We start from the raw sequence: 10806 nt of genomic DNA, 5'->3' as shown, positions 1-10806 counted from the left end.
ACAGGCCCCCCCCAACAGCTCTAGGGAGGATCCTACTGGGCCAGTGTGATCTTGAGTGAAGTGTGTGGCTGGAGATGGAGTCCCTAAGGCCAGTCACATGAGGACTGTGTATTTAGATGGCCAACCAGCCCTTCTCAGAAGAGTGTAGGCACCAAAGCTCCCTCCAGCGTCCCTGTTGCCAACCTGCAGTGTCACACTTCACTGCTGAGTCAGCGGAACACAGCCAGCGTTGGACAACTGGAATTTCACTCCTGGCTTCTCCTGCCCTTTGCCCCGAGCAGCTCCTCCCTTCTTGAGCTGAGCTGTGGTCTTTCACTGTACCCAACTTTGATTCCAAGGATTCCAATGTCTCTCTAAGTTTTGGGAGCCCTTCCAGGGAATCAATGAGACCTAAAGTGGTCTTTGGGGTCCCTGGATCAATTATACATTGGTATGCTCTATTGGTATGAAATCCTAAATAGGTACATTTATTTACATTATCACTAATGACTGTCACTAAGGGGGCAGGGATGGGGACTGACTGAAGGGCTTGCAGGAAGCTTCAGGGTGATAATATTGGAGCTCTCTAGGGGATGTGGGATTCTAGGGGTATGAAAATTAAGACCAGCGAAAGAGCAGTAGAGAGCTAAGCCCAAGCCCACACCTTTAATCCCAGCACTCGAGAGGTAGAGGCAGAGGCAAGAGGATCTCTGTGAGTTGGAGGCAAGCCTGGGCTATAGACTTAGTTCCAGGACAGCCAAAGATACACAGAGAAACCTTCTCTTAGAAAAACAAACAAACAAACAAACAAACAGACAGACGTGTAAGAGAGCTTCTTGCTTCTCACTGCATGTAAAATCTTACATCAGCAGCAAACACATACTGAGCTCTATGAAATGCTGAGGACGGTACCAACATCCACTGGGGAGTGACTCAAAAGTAAAACTAACAGACAGGTAGAGGCATGAATGGACACAGAGCTAAGAAAACACTATGGAATATCTTTCTCTATGTTCAGGAGGTGGGAAAAAATATTTTAATTGTGTGTGTGTGTGTGTGTGCCCGTGTGTGCATGCTTGTGGAGGTTAGGACAATATTGGGCATCTTCCTCAATGGCTCTCCACCTTGTCTGCTGATATATCTTACTGAACCTGAAGCGTGCTAATTGGGCCAGACTGATAGCCAACAAGCCCCAGGGATCTTCATGTCCTCAATTCTTGGATTATAGGGGTACACCGCTGTGCCCAGCTTTACACACGGCTGTTGGGGATCAAACTCAACTCCTAGTGCCTGTGTAGCAGGTATTTTACTGACTGAGTCATCTCCATACCAGCCCCCAAAGTAAATGTTTTTGAAGTTGGTTATATATTTGAATATTTTCATAGTAAAGTATTAGGAAGAAAACATCAGTAATAAAACCCAGAGAAAATCAAAGCCTGAAACCAGGTGTTTCCTAAAAACAGGGCACGGCAGCAGCACGCGCCCCAGCTCTGTTATGGTGGCTGGATTCCTTGGTTAGCAACACCTCTGAGCCAATGCTGCATTTGCCCCAATTCCTCTACCCCTCGTACATGCCTAGCAACCCTGGCAGCACTCCTAACTACAGACAAAGGATGTGAGCAAGAAGATTTCTAAAGGCTGAGCGAGTATGACCATGCCAGGGCAATGGTTCCACCCTCCAGCCTTCCAGAGAGCGCTCTCCTCCTCAGATGAGTACCCTGCCCAGAGATTTGTCAAAATGAAACCGGTATTGACGGAGGAAAAAAAAGAAGGGAAGAAGGAAGGAAGGAAGGAAGGAAGACAAAAAGTGACCTCAAGAAAACCTCTCCCTCTGCTTTGTTCCACAAAAGCTCCCCACTGAGGGCTCAAGGATCTCTGGTCTTGCATTCTGACCAAAATCATCTGGCTTCAGACCTTGCTCCAATGACATCTGCAGATTTCACCAAACAGCAGGACCAGCTATCACTGAGACAGTTCAAGGCTGTAGGTGGCAGTTTCTGGAAAGCTATGAACTGCAAGCTTGATTTGCATATCCTCATATTCACCCCCACCTTTCCTTCCTCCTTTCCTCTCTCAATAATCCCTTAGGTGAATCCCTGACCTCTTGCCTACATCAAAGAACACCACTCAGGCTTTCCTCTAAGGAGCATCCTGAAGCTAGCCTTGAGGCTGGAGGTTAAAGGGGGACAGTTGAGGCCTGATTTTACCTCTCCCCCACCCCCCAGCAGGAAGCCTCAAGAATTCTGAAAACTCACAAGTGTCATGGAAGAAGTCAGGCTTGCTGTGCATGTGTTTCCCATGGTTTGGCCCAAGGGGCACATGTGTGCGTGTGTGCGTGCGTGCGTGCAAGCCTTCTCCCCAGGCTTTACCTCAAAAGTCAAGCCCAAGGCAGGCCTACCTTCATGGATAAGCAAGTGTGGCCTCAAGCCTCGCTCCTTCAGGATCTGGCAGGTGGCTGGTGCAGGGGCGGTCACCTCTTCTTCTGAGATGTCAAACCCCAGCTGCTGAAGCACCCCCACCAGCTCTCTCAGGGATTTCTGGGACTCATTGGTACAGAACCTCACTTTCAGCGGGGACCGTTTCAGTCTAGGACAGGAAAACACAAACGAGAATGTGTTCAGCACAGAAGAATATGGCCTCCTGAGGAGAGACCAGAGAGGGACTTTTGCAAGGGCAGCTGGTTAAGAAGCAGTGTGTACCAGACAGACACAGATGTGTTCAGCCTAGGATTTCACAGCTGGAATAGACCACTACTTGACACAGAAAATGCTGGCAGACCACGCCTCCAAATGGCTTGTCCATCCTTACATGATGTGAGTCAGATGAGACTTCCCAAGGTCTCCCTACCTCTGCTTGGAACACTTCATCCCAACCCCACTGCAGACATGTCACCTTTCCACCCGGGCCACATTTATCTGGCACTCCAGACCCACACACATTTCTCATTCCACGGTGCTTGCATTCCCCACGTCCATGAGTTACTAACTCTGGATCCACACTTCTTCAACAGGGCAAGGCAGAGGTACCAAGCTGAGGTTTGACTTCTGGCTAACATTAATAATCAGAGAACCCCACTCTGCACAAACCCAGAACCTAGGTTCCATAAAACTGAGATGCACTGAAAGCCAAGAGCTGTTGAGGGTTGGTCTGACGCTATGTATGCACATGCTAAATTCTGAACCCCAAGATCTAGTTGTCCCCAGACCTGCCCTTGTTGTGTAAACCTTGCTCCCCAATGTAAAGTTTTTGGTTAAATAAAAGTGACTACAGACAATTACTGCAAAAGAATACAGGTAGGCGCGGCCTCGCTTACCAGGCTGCAGGTTGCAAGGCGAGAAAGAACAGGAGAAAGAAGAAGAAAGGAGATGAAGAGAGCAGGAGGTCTCCACTACACATGATGAACCAAGAGCTGAGCTGAGAGAAGGCCATTCTGACGACTGATGGAGCAGAAACAACCTGGGTGAGACACAAACAGCAAGGGGACACAGCTAGGGGACACAGCTAGGAAGTAGCCAGTCTAGCATAGAAAACTAGTCTGAGCCGGGCGTGGTGGTGAGCCGCGCGTGGCGGCACACACCTTTAATCCCAGCACTTGGGAGGCAAAAGCAGGCAGATTTCTGAGTTCGAGGCCAGCCTGGTCTACAGAGTGAGTTCCAGGATGGCCAGGGCTACACAGAGAAACCCTATCTCGGAAAAAAAAAAGAAAGAAAGAAAGAAAGAAAGAAAGAAAGAAAGAAAGAAAGAAAGAAAGAAAGAAAGAAAGAAAGAAAGAGAAAGAAAAATAGTCTGGGGGTAATTAATTATTGTGCTAAAGCTGATTAAACAATCAGTAAGACTCTGCCTTGATCACTGGGAGCAGTGTTGTCTAGATCATACTAAGAATTAATGGTTATTAATAGCACTTAGAACAAACAGCCCCATGACCCTCCCCTCAGAGTATCCTGGTGGCACTTGAGTTTTGGGGACACAAAGCCACAGAAAGGATACCTCGAAAGGCCCCCAATGAGATGACATTCATCCCATCTACAGATAATCACTGTGTGCTTGCTACTCCCTGGGTGCTGGGAATGGCCATGGCCTCCCTGGTCACAGTTCTCAGGTAGCATGGAGGCTGGCTGGCAGTGAACAAGAAGGATCACAAGAAGGGCAATCTGCACCTGGGAAGAGAGGGGCCATGAAGAAACCACATGGGGAGAAGGGAGTACAGGCTAGATACACAGGAAGGTTGCAGGGAGGCCCTCACCAGGAAGCAACCTGGAGCTGAGACCTTGAGGAGAAAGTACCAGCCAGCTGTGCAAGAGAGCAAAGGAGGGCACATCTAGCAGCAGGAGTGGATCCTAGGTGGCAGCCAGCACACACACTGCACAGGGACAGCAAGCAGTGAGGCTGGTGCTCACCGGGGACCAGCATGCAGGAGGAGGCCACGCAGACCAGAAGCCCTGGCTCAAGGCTGGGATGAGCGATGAAGCAGAGACAGATGGGAGCTGTCCTGCTGGCTCCTATGCTCAGATTGAGCAGTCCTCACCAAGCCTGACAAGCCTGGAACTGATCCTAGCTGGCACCTACACAGAGCCCGGGCTGCACAGCCTAAGATCAGGGAGGCACTTTTTAAAAAATCCTAGGAAGAGGCAGGAGAGTCTCAAGTTCCAAGCCAGCCAGGGCTATACAGAGATCTCAACAACAACGATGTCAAAAACCCATGCCTGCAATCCCAGTGTGTAGCAGCCTGAAGGATTGCCATGAGTTTCTAGGCCAGTTTCTGTACTAGAATTAAAACTCCATCTCAAAGCCTGGAGTGGTGGCGCACAACTTTAATCCCAGCACTTGGGAGGCAGAGGCAGGCGGATTTCTGAGTTCAAGGCCAGACTGGGCTACAAAGTGAGTTCCAGGACAGCCAGGGCTATACAGAGAAACCCTGTCTTGAAAAACCAAAAAAAAAAAAAAAAACCAAAAAAAACCAAAAAACCTCCATCTCAAAAAACCCACCAAGCCGGACAAGCCAAGTTCAGGCCCTGGGGCCTACATGGTAGAAGGATGGAATCAATGACTTCTTTAACATGTCTTCTGAATTACACACACATGCCATTGCACATATGAGCCCCATAAACTAAACAAATGTAATTAAAAAAATGAAAACAGAGAAGCTCAGCAAAACCCATCAAGTATGCTGATGGTCACCGGACCCTGGTTCTCAAACAATATCCCTAAACACACTCCCACTGGTCTCCAAGACACCGGGAGGCTGTCTTGACCTCATGCGTCCTGTAAGTCCTGTTTTTATAATTGACACAATCCAATATTAAATGCACGTATCTTAACCAAGGGCATGCATATGGTGAAGGAGAGTGCTCTTCAGTATTCTTACAAATATGGTCTCAGTCAAAGATCTGTCATGTGACTGACCCAGTCATCCAAAACTGGAGCATGAAGTCAACACTTATTAATAGCCCAGTAAGGACATAACTTATCTCACTTCACAGGTTATGAAACTGAGCCCCAGAAAGGCCCAAGGCTTTCCGTCCCTCCTCTTGAGCCAGATCAATTCCCCCAAGCTCTCACAAACCCCATAGGAGATGTTGGAAGATGTTTTTTGCATTGTGTATTCAAATGCTGATTTCTGTACCCAGAGGTCTGGTTGCAGCCCAGACTTTTGTATTGTTATTATGAAGCAGCTCCTGACTCAGCACAGTAGGGTTAGAATAGCTTAGAATCTGCCTAGCTATACTGCTTGAAGTTTTTAATATAGAGGTCTTTATGTCACTATCCAGAGCAAGGGCGGGCATAGAAAGCCCATACTTTTTACAGGAATACCCAGGTCCGGGAGAGTTCTGTAGGCTAAGTGAATGGAGGAAGAGTGGCCCTTCCAGGCGTGGAGCCTCGCCCTCCCAGGTAGTCAGGTGGCTAGCAACCTCCACTGAGGATCTGGAGGACGAGCCTGGGTGGTGAAGCACAGAGAAGACAGGGATGAGCTGGGCATCTGCCCGCCATGGGCAGCGAGTGGGAGAGTTAGGACCCTCTTTCTGCCATGTCTGCGATATTCGCTCCACTCTGTCTCTAGTACCGCCTCTATTTCTCTAGGACTTCAAGTATCTCCAGGCTTCCAATTTATATGTTTATTGTCCTTGTCCCCAACCCACACACTCCGGAAGTTTGGCAGTGTGGTCTGCTGGATCCTGTATGACATCTCTATGCTGGGCTCACAGGGAGTCCTTGGAAAAGCCTACAAGGCTTTAGCTGCCGCTTCCCTTAGGCTGTCTCTGATCCTGTGGGGGCCCCCAGCTCCCACAGAAGCAGGTGAGTTTCAGGGACCAGCCAGGGCGCCATTTAGGAAGAACTCTAGATCTACAGCCTATGGCACCCAGACCACATCTTCCACAGCCTTGGTGATTCTTATTATTCTTATTATTCCCTTTCTTATTATTTGTCTTTCTTAATAAGAGGTTTATGAATGACCAATTACTCTCAGTGGTTAATTGCCCTTCATAAAGATGGCTTTTTTATTTTTAAATTAGGCAGTTAATATATTGTGACTAATAGCATCACCTTGCGTATTATGGATGGGCCCTCATTGATTGGTGCCTGGAATGTGTGATTCACACCCAAGTTAATGGAGCACGTGCGTGAGGAAGTGCAGGGGTCTCCGGGGACTAATTACTGCTAATGAATGGAGATGTGACCTTCTCAGAACAGTGAGCAATCGGTGTGACAGTGAGATGGCAGAGCCTCACATCTGTCACTCCAAACACAACTTCTGATGAGGGTGGGAGGGAGCAGCTTCTTGTCTCCTCTGAGATACCAACATGAGTTTGCTGGGAATCAGTGGTTTCTATTTGCTAGTTCATCTGTCCAGGGACAGTGGGGTTGGAACTATATATGCAGAGCTCTCCCTCTGAATCCTGTCCCTTTGTGCCATGGACCTGCCCCCTTTTGATATGTCAACACAGGCCCTGTGACCAGCCCATGAGGTCTCTTTATTTAAAATCACTGAAAATCATTACAGTAGTCACTACTGTTATTAAGATAGCAAAGTGTGAGCTGGAGAGATGTCCCAGTGACTAAGGATACTTCCTGCAGTTACAGAGGACCCAGGTTTGGTTCCCAGCACCCATGTGGCAGCTCACAACTGTATGCACCTTCAGTTCCAGGGGATCAGACAGCCTGTCCAGGCCTCTGTGGGTACTTACACACATGGTGCACAGACACCCATACACATAAAATTAAAGATTACATTTTTTAAAGTCTAAAGCTAATAAAACCAATACAGGTTTTCATGGATTCTTGGCTGGAGAAGCACTGTCATTGTGCTCAATGTCCATGGCCCGATCTTGTCTTCATACCCCAGGGCAGGTCTTCCTCACAGGTGACCATTGATACCAAGGAGCTAACAGAGTAAATGTATTCCCCACTCAGGAGAAGGAAGGGAAGTCTCCTAGAAGAGAAATGACCCAGGTCACCTGGCCCGAGAGCATAAAGCTTTTGGGGCCCTCAGCTACACATGAACTTGTGAGCAGGTACAAAGGACAAAATGCCCAGGACCTTCGAATGTAACACTATGCCCCGGGCAGGGCCCAGCAGACTCAACTCTCTGCTCTGGGGCATCCTACTCTAGGGAGGGGTGAGACATGTGTGGGTCTGACCCGTGTGTGTACCTGGGTTGAAACTGAGATGGGCAAGATGCTGCATACCAATGTGAGGCCTGAATGGCCTGAGCTATGGAGTGAAGTATGCCTCACCAAATGTCTACACTGAAACCCTAATATCCGCCTTTGGACAGTAAATTATGATTAGGTACAATCATAAGACAGGGGGTCTCATATGATAGGCCTGGTATCCTCAGAGACCACTCGGGCTGGGTGTGGTGACATATGCTTGTAACACCAACAACGAAGGCAGAAGTAGGAGGAGCAAAGGGAGCCGAGAGACCATAGCTATATCTCTGGGTGAGCGCCAGTGCCACATGGTGCAGATCTGGCCTTGGGAGACCTAGAACAGATCCCAGATCATGAGGAAAGCTCAAAAAGGCACAGCTTGCAGAGAGCTACAGAAGGGACACGGGTGAAGGACAGTGGCTGGTCCATCCCAACATACTAAAGCCTTGAAGGGGGATGCTCCTGGCTGGCCTGCAGGCCCCACTAAGATTGTGGCCAGAGTCTTAGCCACTGACTCGCCCCTCAAAGAGTTCTACTTCCTGTGATCCAACTGGATCTTTGAACTGACCTTAACCTCAGCCAGCAGGCCAGGATGCTCCTCTGAGTGACAACATCGCCCTGTGCAATTACTGTGCATAGATGAGCCAGTCCCTTACAAATCACCTCGGACTTTACACATCTGCTGGCTGTCGGGCATCTGCCAGGAGCACTCACCCGAAAATAATGAAAACCCTCTCATTACTGTTCCGTGGCAGGTAAAGTGTTAGGACAATTACTGGACATCCTGCGTGACCTTGGGACAGCTCAAAGCCTGCCCTCTCCAGCTTGCCCAGGTCTCAGAAGCTGAAGAGTCATGAACTCCCCTCAGAGGGACCAAAAAAGGAGGCCAGGCAGGGCCAGGAGCTTGCCAGGGAAAGAACAGCCAGGGTCCCTCCTCCTCTTCCTGTAGCCCTGGCTTTTGTTGCCTTTATCTGCCTGGAGGTCTTCTCGTTATCAGTGACTATATCTTCATCATCCCCTGGATCGGAATCCTATCCTTTAAGGCCAGGTCCACATGCTCTTCCCTCCAAAGGCCCCACCTTACCCTGTTCACACAGAGGCCACCCTCCACTAGCTTATACCCTGCATGACATTAAGACCTTGTTCCTCCTGTTGCTCTGCCAGCTCTAGGCTCCTGAAAACCAGAGTGGTGACTTCAGCGTATCATGCCCTTTGCTTCGATGGGTGTCACAAGAACAGACAGGGCAGAGCACTCCTGGGCACCACTCCAGGGACTACAACTTTAGGTGCCACACCACCTCCAGTAGGATCTGTGTGACAAGTTCCATAGACTGAGGCAACTGACCTCAAAAGGGGAGGCTTCCAGGAACTGGTTGTGGAACTCTTCGCGAGAAAAATTATTGAGCCATAGTTCTCAGGGCAATCTATTTGCTTTGCTTTCTCTTATTCCTTTTCTTATTTCATATGTTCCTAGTAGCCCAGGCCAAGATCTTAAGCAAGAATAATGGGTAAGATACCATCTCTAGAGATGAGGTCAGTCACTAACATGACCTTATCCTCGGGGAAACCAACACTTTACTTTTTAAATCATTTACAAAACTATGATGATAGATAAAAACTTTCCCAACAATAAAATTTCATATGGTTACACGTGTGTCATCAGAGGTGGGTTTTGGTATATGGTAAAGAAAGCCTTAATTAGAAAGAATTAAAATAGTTTAAATTTATGTGTTGAAGATTTATAAAAAATCAGGCTTTACATAATAATAATTATATATTATTAAATAATAATTGACCATGGGGCTAGAGAGTTAGCTCAGTGGTTAAGAGTGCTGACCATAAAGATTTATTAACCTGCTCCTGTAAACATGCCACTAGCCTTGGATGGCTACCCTCACTGAATACATCCTCTTAGAATTATTATATTTTGATGATTTATAATGATGTTACCTGTTCTGTTTGTGATTCACTGAATACATAGTTTCAGAGTTGTAATGCTTGGATGATTTTTGTGCTTTACTGTGCCAAATGACTTTTGTTGGTATTTGTGATTGTTTCACTGGAGACAGTTTCTAAGAGACGTAATGTTTGGTTTTTTAAATGTATAAAATCCCCTGCTTGAGAGCTGCAAAATACACTCAGATTCAAACTGCGTTTGTGTTTGTTTCTGTTTGTCACTGCCGAATCCTTACCTACCTAGCTTCGAGGACCCTCACTCCAGGGACCCCTATACCTGATTGGGGTGGTCCGTGGCATTTGGACAACTAGGTAGAGCTATGGGGCTGTAGGAAGAGTCAGGGTTCCCAAAACCAAAAGAGTTCACGGAGACCACAAGACTGTAAGGAACTACTGAGCAGGATCAACAGGAACTACAGGACAGGGCCGTCCAAGGGTTTAAACCATGTGTTTACAGGCTAAATGTCCATGAAGTCATCTCAAACTTGGAGGTTATTTGAAAGCCTTCTGGTTTCTGTCCAAAATGAGTCTGATGTGGTACCCAAATCTAGTAGTGCTATAGATCCTTTACTGGGAGTGACCTATGACTCAAATTCCAAATTGGATCCAAGGCCCACCTGGTACCAGAGAAGCTCATGTGGCAGAGATTGGGAAAGTTTCCCCCAGTCTTCCACTACTCTAACCACTAGTCCTACTCAGACCTCACCTAGGGTGGATTGGAGGGTCTCACATACTATCGAAATGAGAAGCAGGGCCGTGAGAGGCCATTTCCTATGGGATGTGTCAGTTAGTAACTTTTCTGTTGGTGTCGAAAAATACCTGGTAAAATGCTTGAGGGAGGAAGGGTCTATTCTGGCTCCCAGTTCAAGGGGTGAACATCCCATCATGGTGGAGAAGGCACGGCGGCATTTGTGTTCACAGGTGAAAAGCACAGACAGCTGCATGCTGGTGCTCAGCTAGCGTTCTCCCTCTTATTCAGCCTGGGATACGGTAACCCATAGAATGATGTCATCCACATATAGGGCAGGCCTTCCCATGTATTAGCCACGTTAGAAAATCCCTCCCAGGGCTGGTGAGATGGCTCAGTGGGTAAGAGCACCCGACTGCTCTTCTGAAGGTCCAGAGTTCTAATCCCAGCAACCACATGGTGGCTCACAACCATCCGTAACGAGATCTGGCGCCCTCTTCTGGAGTGTCTGAAGACAGCTACAGTGTACTTACA

The 10806-nt window shown here is 47.9% G+C and overlaps 1 protein-coding gene across 1 annotated transcript in view; it reads right to left on the bottom strand.

The window, feature by feature from the left end:
* The window catches only part of Lhpp (phospholysine phosphohistidine inorganic pyrophosphate phosphatase), a 96728-nt gene that overhangs the window by 75197 nt on the left and 10725 nt on the right, over positions 1–10806 (bottom strand). The window contains exon 2 of the mRNA XM_021167621.1: positions 2378–2565. Within this exon, the coding sequence (XP_021023280.1) occupies positions 2378–2565 (188 nt within the window). The remainder of the gene's footprint in view (positions 1–2377; positions 2566–10806) is intronic.

Source organism: Mus caroli, chromosome 7, assembly GCF_900094665.2.
Source record: "Mus caroli chromosome 7, CAROLI_EIJ_v1.1, whole genome shotgun sequence".
In the NCBI taxonomy this organism is placed as follows: Eukaryota; Metazoa; Chordata; class Mammalia; order Rodentia; family Muridae; genus Mus; species Mus caroli.
Note: the sequence above shows the minus strand (reverse complement) of the source record. Positions and strands in the feature narration are given on the sequence as shown.